The following is a 15,854-nucleotide window of genomic DNA, read 5'->3' on the forward strand; positions in this document are numbered from 1 at the left end:
AAAAGAAATATACACTGAGAATTACAAAATATTGGTAAGATAAAGACTTAAAGAAATGGACAGGAATTCTATGTTCATGGATTAGAAGACTCAATATTGAGATGGTATTTCTCCCCAAATTGATCTACAGTTTCAATAAATCCCTATAAAAATATCATCAGCCTTTTTTTGGGGGTAGAAATTGATAAACTGATCCTGAATTTTAAATGGAAATGTAGAGAATTTAGACTCACCAAAACAGTCTATAGTCCATACCACCCTTAATTAAAAAAAAAAAAGAAGAAATTTGAAGACTTAAACTATCCTATTTTAAAACTTGTAAACAACAAGGCCCTATTGAATAGCACAGAGAACTATATTCATATCCTATGATAAGCCATAATGGAAAAGGGTTTATATATACATATATATATATTTAAATATATATATATGCATAACTGAATTACTTTGCTATATAGCAGTAATTAACACAACATTGTAAATCAACTATACTTCAATAAAAAAATAAGGAAGGCCTTTCAAAAAAAAAATAAAATGTGCTATAAAGCTACAGAAATTGAGCATATAGTATTTACACAAAGATACACATGTAGATCAATGGCACAGAATTGACAAAATTAGGGGTTATATTTAGCTTCCCTGGTGGCTCAGAGGTTAAAGCGTCTGCCTGCAAGGCGGGAGACCCGGGTTCAATCCCTGGGTAGGGAAGATCCCCTGGAGAAGGAAATGGCAACCCACTCCAGTATTCTTGCCTGGAGAATCCCATGGATGGAGGAGCCTGGTAGGTTACAGTCCATGGGGTTATATTTACATTGTGTGGGTTTTACATTTATAATCAACCACTTTTTTACTAAGATTCTAAGATTCAATAGGGAAAGGGTAATTTTCAGTTGGAATCCATATGCAAAAGGGTAAATTTAAGCTCTTATCTTGTGTGCACGCTGACTTGCTTCAGTTGTGTCTGACTCTTTTGGACCCCATGCACTATAGCCCTCCAGGCTCCTCTGTCCATGGAATTCTCCAGGCAAGAATACTGGAGTAGGTTGCCACGCCCTCCTTTAGGGGATCTTCCCAACCCAGGGATCAAACCCAGGGATTGGACCTATGTCTCTTACATCTCCCGCATAGCGGGCGGATTCTTTACGACTAGCGCCACCTGGGGAGCCCTCTTATTCCATCCTACATACACAAGTTAACTCAAAACGGATCACAGACTTAAATATAAAAGCTCTAAATACATAAAAACTCTGGGAGAGAACAAAGGAGAAAGCCATCTTGACTTTGGAGTAGGCAAAGATTTCTTAGATTAGACTGAAAGAACATAAACTATAACAGAAAATTTTGATAAACTATATTTCATCAAATTAAAATGTTCTACTCAAAATGAAAACAGGCGGAGAGAAAATATTTTTAATACCTGTCTCTAATGAAAGATGGTGCACAGAATACATAAAGATATCTTACAACTTAAATAATAAGAAACCAAATAAGCTAATAAAAATGGATAAAAGATTTGCAGACACTTCACAAAAGAAGATATAGTCATGGCCAATAAGCATATGAAAAGATGCTCAGCATCATCAGTTACAAAGGAAATGCAAATTAAAAAAATCACAGTGAGGGACATCCCTGGTGGTTCAGTGGTCAGGACTTCGTGCTTCCACTGCAGGGGACATGGGTTTGATACCTGGTTGAGGAACTAAGATCACACATGCCGCCATGTGGCCAAAAAAAGAAAAAAAAAGTCACAATGAAATACCACTACATGGGGAGGGAGGAGGGAGGAGGGTTTGGGATGGGGAACACATGTATACCTGTGGCGGATTCATTTTGATATTTGGCAAAACTAATACAATTATGTAAAGTTTAAAAATAAAATAAAATTAGAAAAGAATAAATAAATAAATAAAAAAGAAACACCACTACATACTTCTTTGAAGTCTAAAATTAAAGAGTGACAATACCAAGTCCTGGCAAGAATGTGGAGCAACTGGAACTCTCAGTGAGAAAGACATGTAAACACTTTGGAAAACACTTCGGCCATTTAAAAAATCAACTGAACTATATATTTACCGTATGAATCATTCCTGGGTATTTATCCAAGAGAAAAGAAAACAATGTATCCATACAAAGATCTGTACACAAATGTTCCTACAGCTTTATTCATAACAATTCTAAACAGGAAGCGGCCCGTTATTCACTGACACTGAATGGATGCACTGTGGTGAACTCTATGATGGAATGCTAATCAGGGATACAAAGAAATGAATTACTGATAGAGCGACAAATATGAATGTCCAAAAATACTTCAACGAGCAAAAGAAGCCAGGTTCAGAAGATTAATTCTGCATAATTTAGTTTATATGAAGTTTAAGATAAAGGAAACCTAAAATTTCAAGCAAAAAGTCTGAAAACAAAATCCTCCTGCAAACCCGAACAACAGAAAAAAACAGCCTAGGGCAGGAATGGGTAGGACTCAACTTCAAAGGGGCAGGAGGGGATTGTTAAGGTGATAGAGTTACTCTTCATCTTGACTGTGGTTGTGGTTATACGAGTGTGTACACTTGTCAAAACTCATCAAATTCTTATTTAAAATAGTTTATGTTGCATTTTATTGTCTGGATTATACTGTTATGGAAGGATGTCCATGATTACTGTAGATTTGTAGAAAGCAAGGTGAAGAAGAATATGTTTAGTATGATCCCATTTATGTTAAAAAAAAAAACCACAAAATGTGTATATGCATGTATTTCTTAATTATATGCAGAGAAAACTGTTAGCAGAGATTAACTCTGCAGACTAGGGTTGAGGATGAGTCAGGAGATTTAGATTTTATATTGGAGTACTGCTAGTTATCAACGTTGTGACAGTTTCAGGTGGACAGCAAAGGGACTCAGCCATACATTTACATGTATCCATTCTCCCTTAAACTCCCCTCCCATTCAGGCTGCCACATGGCCATCTTTTGAATCATAGACCTGCCTCGATGAAATCAAATAGATGAATCAATGAATAGAAATAATTTGTGTACAGCTTCAATGTAATGTGTTCTAGAAAAGGAGCTTTTTCTTCCTTTGACCTCTAACTCACTTAAGTACAATGGGAACAAAAACATGCGATGTGGTTTTTTTCCATAGCCTGGAATCTAGTTCTACCACTCAGCAGATTGGAGATCTTACACAGATTATAAGATCTCTCTCTGGATTCTCTACACCTGTTTCCCTATCTGTCAAATGAGCAAAATATTTGCTTTCCCAAGACTCACTAGGATAGTTGTGAGGATTTAATGAGATAAAGGGGGAAAAAGACTTTGTAGCAGGTGGTTTAACTTATCTAGGTGACCTCTATTACCATGGGTGCTATTCTCAGGTCCTAAAAATCACCCAATCTTTTCCTAGGGCTTTTGGTCGAGAAGTGCTCACTATGGGCCAGGTCCCAGTTAAGCAATGCATGTATTTCACCTTGTTTCATCCTCACAACAAGCCTAGGACTTGTTATCTCAGGCTATGTTTACAGATCAGAACACTCAAAATAAAGAATGCGTAACCTATGTGCAAGCCCTTGTTCATTTATCCATTTAGTAACAGTATTAGGTACCAAAAGTACAACTAAGGTGGAGTCCCTGCTCGCACAGATCTTACCTTTGAGGGCAATCTGGCTTGAAGGTCCTCGGCTGTGAATGGCAAAGGAGGGATTCTCTTTGTTTTTTAAAAAAGTACTTATTTATTACTATTTGTATTTTTGGTTGCACTGGATCTTCTTTGCTGTGTGCGCGGACTTTCTCTAGTGGCGGCGGGTGGGCGCTATTCCCGAGTTGTGTGGGCTTCTCACGAGGTGGCTTCTCTTGTTACTGAGCACGGGCTCTAAGCACACAGGCTTCAGTAGTTGCAGCACATGGGCTCAGCAGCTGAAGCTGGAAGGCTCTGGAGCATGGACTCAGTAGTTGCCCCTTTAGCAGGTGAAAGCTTCCTGGCCCAGGGGCTGAACCTGCGTCCTCTGTGTTGGCAGGTGGCCTCTCATCCACTGTACCAGCACGGAAGTCCTCTCCTTCAGTTCCATACCACTCAGCTTCTGGCTTTAAGTATTGTAACCTTCCTGCCCCATGGTTTTTGGATTCTTCACCTTATGTCCGGGGCTTCCCAGGTGACTCTGTGGTAAAAAATAATCTGCCCGCCAATGTAGAAGACTCTGGTTCCATCCCCGGGTTGGGAGGATCCCCTGGAGAAGGAAATAACAATCCACTCCAGTATTCTCCCTGGGCAGAGGAGCTTGGCGGGCTATACAGTCCATGGGGTTGCAAAAGAGTTGGACATCACTTATCGACTAAATAGCAACTTTATATCCCACAAGTTGGTTCCAGAACACGGATGTCTTTTCTCTTTCTCCCCCTGAGATTCCCCACCCTGTGCCAGCAACATTCTTGAATATCCAGGGGTAGAAGCCTTTGTTAACCAGTTTTTGTTGTTCCCCGCCCCCCAAGGTGTGATTATCTGAGCAAAGCAAACCTCCAGGAAAACTGCATTCCCAGATGAGTCAGCCATCATCACAGCGATTACCTAATGCTGAGCTGGATGGGTTCAGAAAGCTGAAGGCAGGAAAAAAGCCAAAACTCACAGGTTTGGAACTCAAGGTCACTGGAAGCCAGGGGTTGGCCGTGTTTCTGCAGCTGGTGCCATTTTACTTGCTCATTCTCTCTGGAGAGCGGGATGGGGTAGCCTTCAAGAGTCCCCTTTAAAAAGATGCTGGTATTTCTGGGAAGAGGTTCCTTCTCAATCTTTCCCGAAGAGCGTTTGTTTACCAAGGACAGTCAACAGGGGCAGAGTGGGGTGGGGAGAGGGGAGAGGAAAGGGCGAGAGGGTAGCGAGAGACAGGAGGATGAGAGGAGTGGTTACTAGGAGGTACTTAAGCTCATGTCTCAATACTGAAGTCTCTTCTTGTGTCCAGGGCAAGACCATAAGAATAATAAATTGATCCTTGTAAAGAGTCAAGACATGGTTAACAAAGGCAATAAACAGAACACATGGGCACCAGTGTCGTTGATTTTATTGCCTTGCTAGAAGAAATGCGGCATAAGCTAAATGTTACCCATCCATGCTGTGTTTCTTAGGAAACTTCCTGGCTTGTTGTCAGCTTGTAAGGAGAGTATTTCCAGTCTCCACTTGGCATAGACTAAGCACACAATATTCCAGGACTCCGTTTGTGTAACTCTTCTTCACTCCCTGGGTCCTCAGGGCACCCTGACCTGCTTTCTCCGGTGGTGTACGCTGCTCTGACCCAGCCCCCAAGCTGCCCAGATACGGGCTTCCTGTCTCTATTCCCTCAAGGTACTCTTGACTCACAAGTTACTCCCAGACTCAGCAGTAAAGAGAAGTTTTCAGGTTGCCATTTCTCAACCTCAGCTTTTTGGGAGTAGTTATTTCCTGGTGTCTCCCTACCAGCCCCTGAAACAGACCATCCCAGATCAACTCACTTTATTCTGTTTCTCAGAATAAAATATCAAGGAAGTCTTCCTCAATCACTCATTTACTTTTTATTCCTTTCCAGATACTCATTATTTTGAAAACTGAGAAATTAAAGTAAAGCATTAAGTCCCTGACCTCCTTATATGAACTGTACCTCAAGGTCACCATGACTTCCCTGGTGGCTCAGACGGTAAAATGTCTGCCTACAATGCGGGAGACCTGGGTTCAGTCCCTCGGTTGGGAAGATCTCCTGGAGAAGGAAATGAAATGGCAACCCACTCCAGTATTCTTGCCTGGAAAATCCCATGGATGGAGGAACCTGGTAGGCTACACTCCATGGGGTTGCAAATAATTGGACACGACTGAGAGACTTCACTTTCACTTTTTCAAGGTCACTGAATTATTAAAAAGGGTAATTTTCTCTCTAGAGAAAGTGTTTTGCTAATGAGTGAGAAGGAACGAGAGAGTTAATAGGTTAATGGGTCTAGGTAATGCTTATCAGTGTTGCCAAAATCACAAAATAGGGATACCCAGACCTTATGTGATGGAAGTATACACTACTACTTATGAATTAATCTTGACAAGATATGAACCCAAATCTGATTAAGCTCCTAGATCTAACTAATTTACAGGAAATGCAGGGATCAGTGACTGTACAAGAATGTAATCAGGAAAACTTGGGAAAGTTGTTGGACAAACAACTCTGATTTTTAATTTCAAGAGGAAAAGAGGGCAGTGAGGAATCTATAGATTAAAAGAGACTTAAGAAGCATGCCAAGCAATTGCAACATATAGACATTAGTTTGATTCAAATTCAAACAAATGCACTATGAAAAAAATTTAAAATAAGCAGGGGAACATAGACATTGATTATTTTTTAATGATATTAAGGAAGGAATTATTGTTACTTTTGTAGTGGAATAATAGTACAGTTATTTTTTTAAAAGAAACCTTATATTTTAAAGATGTTTTATTTTAAAAATACATTAAGTGTTATGGTATCTTGAATTTCTTTCAGTATAATTCAGAGGTCCATGGGGGAAATGGGGCACAAGTGTAAATAATAGATTAGATAATGGTTTAAACTGAATGATAGGTACATAGAAATGCATTATGCTGTTTATTTTTGTACATAATTGAAAATTTCCAAAACAAAATGATAAAACCTGTAAGATAAACCCCTGGAAGAATGGACATGGAATGTATAACTTCCCAACCCTTAGAAGAGATAAAAATGAATAAGAAAACAAAAGGCAAGAAAAGGGAAAAAGGGCGGGCGGGAATCTAAAAAACATTTCAAGCAGAAAACACAAAACAAGATGGTAGAAACATACCTAAAAGTGCCAGTGATGATAATAGATGGAGACAGTTAACTAATCTATTAAAATATAGATTGGGGAATTCCCTGGGGCTTCAGTGGTTAGGACTCCTCATTTCCACTGCAGAGAGCCCAGATTCAATCCCTGGTCGGGAACTAAGATCCTGTAAGCCAAGTGGGCTGCCTTCCACCATACCCAAAAGATAGATTGGGTTAAAAAAATTCAACTTTGTATACACACACACACACACACACATATTACAAGAGCAATCCCTAAAAAATGAAAAGGAGGAAAATGAAGAGATAGAAAACTATCTACTAGGCTAAACAAATGATAAAAAGCTGAAATTAGGTAAAACAGTTCAATAAGGTAAGAATGAAATGCACTGAAAGGAATTAGTAGCAAAGTGACCACTGGTGATCGTGACAAAAATGGTTTGGGGTCACAGTGGGGACTCAATCAGATTGTGTGTGACATGCAGTCAATGGGAGAGAAAGAAGTAGAAAGGCAGAAGGAAAGGCAAGTGGAGGAGGCACATTCCTAGTTGGGGAAGAGGAGTTACTTACCATTTGTTTATCAGTTTGAGCCTGTGTAAATATTGATGCCATGAAGCCAGAGCAGAGAGCCAAGGAAAAGAAATGGGAGAGAACTGAGGGGAAAGCAATTGTGGGGAGCAAGGCTAAGGATAAGATCCAAAGCACCAGGAGAGACTTTAGCAACAGACAAGAAGAAAACATCTTCTATTTTATTTTATTTCTAATTTATTAATTGGTCCATTACACAAACAATACATGAATGCATACTCAAAAACATCAAACATTACAGGTAAAGCTAATGCACTCCACCAAACTACTGTGAACAGTTTGGTTAGTACCCTTCCAGACCTTCTCTATACATTTTTATAATACACAATTAGGTACTTCAGATGTACACTATACAGTATTTGTGTGAATGGGTGTGGTATGTGTTTTAACATCAGTGGTACCATGTGTATTTCATGTATTATCCTTCTATTTTCCCCTAAACTTTTAAAAAACTTAACATTGTATCTTAAGAGATCTTTCCATGTCAGTGCATGTAGGACTCTTGATTCTTTTTCACTGACGCCTAGTGACCTATAACATGTACCATGTGTAACACGTACCATGCTCCATTGCCTAGATGCATATTTTGGTTTTTCCAGTTTTATAGTTACAACCACAGGAACAACAGACATCACCGTAGAAGCTACATTATGAATAAACGTATGTAAAATGTGTTTCATTAAAAATTAGAAATATTGGGTCATGGGGCATGTGAATTTAAAATTGTAATGGATAGCATTAGGTTGTCTTTAGAAGTGGCTGTGCTAATTTATATGCTCCGTGGTAAGGTAGGAATTCTGTTTCCTCACACTCTTGATTTATACTTTCAATATTTTGCCAACTGGATCTGAGATAGTCTCTCGTGTTTTAATGTGCATTCCCCTTATTTGTCTAAAGTTGGGCATCTCTTCACAACCTACTTGCAAAACTTCTTGCTTACATACATTTTCACAGGGATATTTCTAAATATGTGTATGTGACCAAAAAGCGTGAGTCCTGCTGGAATTAATTTTTGTGAGTTAGAGATCTAAAATTATTTTTTACCAAAAGGTTATGCTGTCTTAGTACTATTTGCTGAATAATCCATTCTTCCCTTATTGATTTGAAATGTCACTTTTATCATTTACTCAATGTGTTTCCTTCTGGATTCTCAGCTTTATCAGATTTAATTTTGGTATTAGGTACCTGAGTTATTATTAACTTGGTTCACTGAATGGTAGCTGATTTTGCCAGCTAAGATAATGACAATAGATGATATAATTCATGATACAAGAATTATTTTAATTTAAATCAATTCTGTTATCTACAAACTAGAGTATTAAGAAATGTGTAAACTTCTCTTTCAGACTAGTTCCTTTCTTAGGGGATACCTTGCAGGCTAAATATAGAAATGCAAGGTCTTTTCGCCAGGCCCCCTTTTTCTAAGTATTTGATGTTAAAGCTTTTTGGTGATTTCAAGTTGTTTGCTGGTAATGTCAAAGGGTTTCACATGGCATGGCAGTATTACTGTTCATTTATAAGAATGTTTCATTCCACAAATGAAATGAGGTCCACAAATCATGAGACATACTTTGAAAAACAATGTGATGCTCTAGCTTTTTACATTGGACCATGAACTCCTGAAGTGTTTAAATCATGCCTCATTTTTCTACTCCCAAACGTTCCATTCAGGTTGTAGGCAGTGCCTGACTGAACTAGAATTGAATTGCATTTCAAGAGTGTTCCTATAAAATAAAAAAACAAAACTCAAGTTTCTAAAAAAAAATTTAGGGGCATAACAAAGTTATGCATATTTTTTTCTGTCCATCTGCCACCTGATTAAATTATATATATTTTGTGAATTTTTATTGTTTTCTTAAAGTAGGAACACTAGAATTCAGTTCTAGTGTGACAGTTCACACCCAAGTGTGAGAAAAATGTTCCCTTGCTGTTCATGGACTGCCTCAGGTATGACCTATCTATAGATATACTGCTTGCCTGCTAAATGACAGCAAGAACTGAGATCTGGAAAACATTCTGAATTAAAGTGGGCAAGCATACTTTATGGTTGTTATACAGAAATATATCAGGCATGCAAAGAATGAATTAAAAAGGTAAATTCAACTTTTTATGGGAAAGCAAAAGTGTTACATTTGCTATATTTTAAAATTCAGTTATTTTTATGATCAAAGCACCTTTTCCTTCTTTCAGAGGAGTAACTTTGGCTCTCATGGGTAATACCTTAGTTCATAAACTTCAGTGCTCTGTTTAATAGCTCAACGTAAGACATTAGACCTTGGGAAAATTCCCGAAACTATTTAATCTATCAGTTTCCCTGATGAGGAGAAGGAAAAATAAATCTAACTCACATGATCCAAGAATGCTGAACAAGTTCTATGAGCCAAGTAGAGTGTGCCAGTGCAAAACAGCAGCTTCTTACTTTACCATTATCAATCCTGAAAGGCTGTCTTACTTTTATTTTTGATGATTCTGTTAAAAACAAAAAGGACATCTAAGACCTTTAACTTTCTTTGTATAGTGCCCCGCTTAGCATTATTATTTGTGAACACATGTCAGTCCAATTGCAGACTAAGGAAATCATTAAGAAGCACTTTTATAAGAATCTCTCTACTGATGAAAGGAATACATGCTTATAAACAGCTGATCTTACCATAAAAATTCTGAGACCTGCTAGAGAAATAAATGAAACTGGAATGCATTCTGGAAAGTCAAAAAGGTAAAAAATAGGATGCAAATATACATCTCTAAATAATAAACTATTAGTATTGCTAGAATATATAAACACGGATTACCAGCCAGGAGGGTGGAAGAAAATGTCCAGTTTTGCTTAGGCAGGGGCTCATAGGGCAGAAAGAAACCTGAACTGAACTGTGTCAAAGAATCAAAGGCTACAGCCTAGCAGAACCCATTCTGATTTGGGTTGTCAAATGTCTGCAATGGAGGTAGAACCCATATTATCCTTTCTGGGGAGGAAGACAGAGCTCTGAGGGGCAGACATTGAATTCATCCTTCTGGGCCACTCTAATTCCTAGTCACTATAAAAGGGCTAAATTTGGCTTACCTTTAGGACTGGATTTACACAAAGGCATTAAAGACAGCCAAGGCTCGTCTAGTCCCCCCTACCCTTTACTTAAATTCTTGAAATTCCTTAAACAGGAAACAAAGACTTTCATTTCATAGAGATACAGGGAAGCAAGTCTTACTCAAACTTTCTAAGACTTAAGAGTTCTCTCTGATCTTTCCTTGGAGCAAGAGGCACCTGATGATGGGAATGGAATGTTCATCATGGAGGCAAAGATGATACAAAGACTCCCGACCAACTTCCTTCACGAATGTCAGAAGATTGCCTATGTAATTTTGCCTATCCATCATTTCTTTTACGTAATACTATTGTCCTTCCTAAATTATCTGTCAGCTTCTAGTTTTACCCCTCAATGACCTCTTATGTACTGCTGGAATGATTAATTTTCCTGAAATGAAATTCTAATTACAATCGCATTGCTTAAATTTACTAAATCATTCCTGCTTTCCTAATCAATGCCAGACTACCCAGGTGAGTGAGGCAGTCATTGACTGCCTGCGTCCTAGAAAACAACAGTTCTGTAGCTACCCAAGCCTTGCTTATACTCTGCTTTGAGCAGTTTTACTTTTGTGAACTTCAAGACTCAGGTGTCATCTCTAAGAGGAAATCTTCCCTAACAAAGCCATCCTTAATGGTGCATAACAGATCTTTATTATTGTCATTTTATCTCTTGGTGTATCTATATCCTTAAACTCTGAATGTTGAGGGGTGGGCTTTGTCCTTTTCAATTGAATTCAATTATTAAAGAGAATTGAGTCACATCTTAAAGTGCCTGCCATTGAGCTAGAACTTCCTTAAAAAAAAAAAAAAAAAAGACTTCATCTTAAAACCCAGTGATATTTTAATTCTGGTTCTACAAAGAATTCTCATGAACAGATATTTTGGTTGCTATAATCTTAAGTATAATCTTAACACTGCACCCCTTTATCCCCTTCCATTTTTTTTTTAAAGGTCCATTAGTGACTAGTGTTTGGAACTTGGAGAAATACCCTCATCTCTGACCCATGACAGAATAATGAGTTTTAATTATCCATCATTGAGGGCTTGATGATAAAGCATTCCTGTCTTTATACTTGTTATGCTTAGTTCAGAACACTGGAAATAGACTTGGCAATATCCAGCTATTTTTGGACAAAAAATTATGAGTTAAAATAACCATGTATTTTATATTTCACAACCCCTTTTTTGGGGGGTGGTATAGTAAGCTATAAAATCACATTGTAGCTACCTAATTTTTTAGGGGGGGCAATAAAGTTTGTACACATTGCCATATCAGAAACAAAATGTCCTGATTTTGTAGTTGGCTAAAGTAAATAAACAGAAAACTTCTGTGGTACCCTGGCCTATGAGCATTTCACTGAGAAAATTACAGATGGCATTCATACAAAGAATGTGCTCCTAAACTGGCATCTTAAATTAATATTCCAGCTATGTGTAACTGGAGACCCTAAATATCAGAGGTAACACTGAAATTTAAAGATTTAATCAATTGGAGGAATGGTTGATGTTACCTTAAAATACAGTCTATCTGATGCAGACAAGCTTTTCCACCCTAAGTTGTCCCTGACTTTGCAGTGAGGGACTCATGAGAGTAGGTATGGATGGTACAGGCTTCCTTCACAGGTCCAAAGGGAAGGCAGGGAGTTGGGAAGCGAACGACAGGCACGACTATAGTTTTGCATTTTTGAACATGGCACCATTAGTTATCTTCTCATGTCATTGAACTGAAAAGTTTGTTAATATTTAAGGCTCAGTACATTTTTGCCAACTTACTTTTTAGACATTCACAGAAAGCTTGCCTTTCTACATTAGGTCCTGCTATTTAAAGACAAATAATTTTGTTAAATGTTAATTTGTATTTCTTAGATTACTAGAGGTTGAACACTTAGAAACTGCCAGTTATTTCTTCTGTGAACTATACATGTATTCTACTGTGATTTTTAAAAACTGTAATAGTAATAATTGCTTTTAATTACCATTTTAAACATATGAATCATTTCCTTTGTGACTATTACTTAGGAATTATAGTGTTTTTCTACTCCCAACACCAAAATTGATATTTTCAGAAAAATCCCAACTTTTTCTAATGCTAGTTTTTCTCCACCTATATTAAATATACTGTTTGCACTTCAGGGGCACACCCGGAGAGCCTTTTGGTAAACATTCCAACAAGGAAGTTTCACTTTCTAGCTCATCTGATACAGCTCTACTTAGCAATCTTACTCCACATATCTTCGGGTTGCTTCAAGTCTAAGGACTTAAGTTCCTTTAGTTATTTCTATTAATATTAAAATTCTGTTTTTAGTGAATTTATCCTGCAGCATAACTAGAATATAAAATAATTGGAAGTTCCATGTACACTCTGATTTTATGCATTGAGTTTGTGGTTTAAGTTTTTATTTTAAATAAAGAACATTTATCTTCTTTTAATGCAGAGAGCTAATTATTGATTCTCAATAACTCCTGATTAGCTAGTTGGCTATAGATATAGAGCATCTTAATTTCTACAGGCACCTTTCTGAATTCAAGTAAAAGTTTTGGTAGACAAGGATTTCCTACTTAAATGTCATTGACATAATATGAGTATCGAGTACAAATATTGCTCACTGTTCTTGCATTCTTTAAGTTATTTTACCTTGAAGATTTAAGAACCATCCTTAAGTCATTAGTAACAGGTTTTCATTGAAGGAATATTTGGAACTGTGAAAATACAAATCTAATCAAATTAAATTTTGAACACATATAGAGCCAAATATTTCAACAAAACTGCAGTTTAATTTCAGAAAATGTGTTAAAATATATATTTATACATCAATTTCTGACATACACTTAATGTGTTAGTATACACAAAATGATGCTTTCTCTTGAAACTGTATTTATGAAATGTACATTTTAATTTAAATACTCAGTATACACTGCACTTAATCTGCATGTTGCATTTATTAAATACATTAAAATCTGCAATGTAACAAAACGTTTTCTGCATACGAAATTCAAAACACCATTTTAAATGAACAAAAGATGGCTCACTTCATTTTTATTTTTACAACTAGTGTATAATACACTAGCTCAGCTCCACCACACTACCTGTTCGTTCTTTTTTATTTGACATTGTTCACAGACTAGTACATATTACAATAAGAGTGCTGGATAAAAACATGAGGTACGAAAGTGGTTCAAAGATTATAGGTCATGCAGATCATGCTAGACAGCAAAGAAAATTGTGACCGAGAAAACACTAAATAAAAATACATAAAGAATGTGCATTATAAAAAAAAAAAAACAAAAACAAAACTCCATTACACAGCTTTGCTTCTTTGGTTACAAAGTAGGTTGAACAATTTCACAGCTTTTTATTCCCACCCGAAAAAAGTCATACGAAATGTCAAAAAGCAGAGGAATCGTGGCAATTTCTCTATTAGAAAGTAGAAACAAATGAACAAAGTTTTCTTCATCAAAATAGCCCAATTATTTATTATATCACAATAACTGGTGACTACCTGTACAGTTGCACTATGTTCTTCATACTTACACTATACAAAATTTACATTCAAGCTGGGTCTTTACTACTGAAAATAAATACCGAAGGTAAATTGCCATTAGTGTTAGAAATATGCCAGGATTCTTTTGTTCAATTATTGCCTAAACATTTTATCTATTAAATGCAATCCTGTCTTTCAATTCCTTTACTGATACTTATAATTATTCCAAAAAATTAAAAAAGTTCTGTGACATTGTTCATGTACATTATGAAAATAGCAGCCCTGTAATAAATAAAACACAAATAAATGAAAACTTATGTAGGCAAATGTTACTGATATTGAAAGAAAAGTGGCTCTTTAGATGAACTGTTATTTATAATGTGATAGGAAGGCTCAGGGAAAATCCATGGGTAATAGGAAACACGGGAGAGCCACCAAAGCTCTGAAAAGACCCCACTCGTGCGCACCAGGTAAAATGCAAACTCTGCTCACTTTAATACACCTCATCTATCACTCTCCTTGTGTACTGAGGACAGAAACTGGACACCAACAGCGCTGCATGACATCTCAAAGAGAGGAAAAGCTCTTGTAGAATGATTGTCTAATACTGAAAGGGCCAAACACACAACTGAAGCATGGCTACTTGCTTTCGTATAAAGTGGAAAGAACACCAGTGGCACACAAGGATAGATTGCTTTCAGTTTTTCTTAATGAGGCAAGAAAGCTTTATGCTGAGGAGACATTCGGCTGCTGTGGAGGTTGCGTTGGCTGCGGAGGCTGTGCTATCACTGCTTGCTGTTGAGAAGTGCTACCAGGATTGGCCTGTTGGGCTGGGAGTTGGGATAATTGATCATTGTTTGAAAGAGATTTTAACAGTGCATTTTCTCGTTCAAGTAAAGAGTTTCTTTCAACTAATTCTTTTATTTGTTCCTTTAGAACTTCCACTTCTTCTCTTACTGCATACATCAAATGGCTTTTCACCAGATCCTGTGAAAAACAAAATTAGGAATATCAAAAAGAGTGAAATGGGAAGGAGTTGCTATCTGGTTCTCCTTATAACACAAGACGATTGTGTTGTGCCTTATAAACACAAGACGATTTTATGCTAATTTTCCTGCTCTTGCTTTTTATGTTTCTACTGTTTCCTGACCAACCCTGAGGAAGATGGGGTGGAAAAAATCTAGTTCCCAACTGGGGCAGCAAGTCCAGAATTTTCTTTTCAAAGTCTGGAGTGATTAAAAAAAAAATCAGCTCCTTAAATTGTCTATTAATAAAGCTTAGAATTAAAAAAAAGCTTAAAATCATATACTTAGATGTCAGATGAAGAGAACAAAGGAAACTAAATTGCTATTAAACTAGTTACAGTAAAGCTTTAAGAAATAAAGTGACCTGCAATTTCCAACTTCAAAATCTTAGGATTAAAAAAAAAGCAGACTAATGGCCTTTATTTATAACCTATTTATGGTTTTAATAACTTGAATCAAAATATTTTTAATAATGTTGAGTATAAATCTTTAAGAAAAAGTAAAACAGCAGAAATCAATATCAGAGTCAATAGAAACAAGTCTATTTATAAAAGCTGAGTAATACACTCTCTGTCTACTGGAGCACCAGAGAAGTCCAGGTCTCTAAATTATTCTTGATGCTGAGATATTTAGGGGATCAAATGCATGTTGATTATATATATCCCCCAAAATGGTCCTTATCAATAGCATAACATGAAATGTAAGATGTTCAAGTAGGAAAAGTATTAACTCCAGTGGTATTTCTAGACGAAAAATTCTCAATGTTTTAGCATTTTCAACTAAATCTTATTATTGAAAAATATACTTTGGTCATCTTGGTTTAAAGAAATTAGATACTTGTTTTTTAGGACTGATAAAACCCAAGAATGTATGAAATGAGAAGACTATAAATTTTTACTT

At 36.8% G+C, this 15,854-nt stretch overlaps 1 protein-coding gene across 3 annotated transcripts in view; it reads right to left on the minus strand.

Moving 5' to 3' along the window:
- Positions 1–7,515: 7,515 nt before the first annotated feature.
- Positions 7,516–15,854, minus strand: part of TSC22D2 (TSC22 domain family member 2) — a 51,748-nt gene continuing 43,409 nt past the window's right edge. For 2 of the 3 annotated variants that reach the window (XM_027543631.1, XM_027543637.1), the window contains one exon: positions 7,516–14,916. In XM_027543631.1, the coding sequence (XP_027399432.1) occupies positions 14,656–14,916 (261 nt within the window). In that variant the 3' untranslated portion in view covers positions 7,516–14,655. The remainder of the gene's footprint in view (positions 14,917–15,854) is intronic. The other variant, XR_003511332.1, reaches the window with a different exon arrangement.

The sequence above is a fragment of the Bos indicus x Bos taurus genome, chromosome 1, assembly GCF_003369695.1.
Source record: "Bos indicus x Bos taurus breed Angus x Brahman F1 hybrid chromosome 1, Bos_hybrid_MaternalHap_v2.0, whole genome shotgun sequence".
Lineage (NCBI taxonomy): Eukaryota > Metazoa > Chordata > Mammalia > Artiodactyla > Bovidae > Bos > Bos indicus x Bos taurus.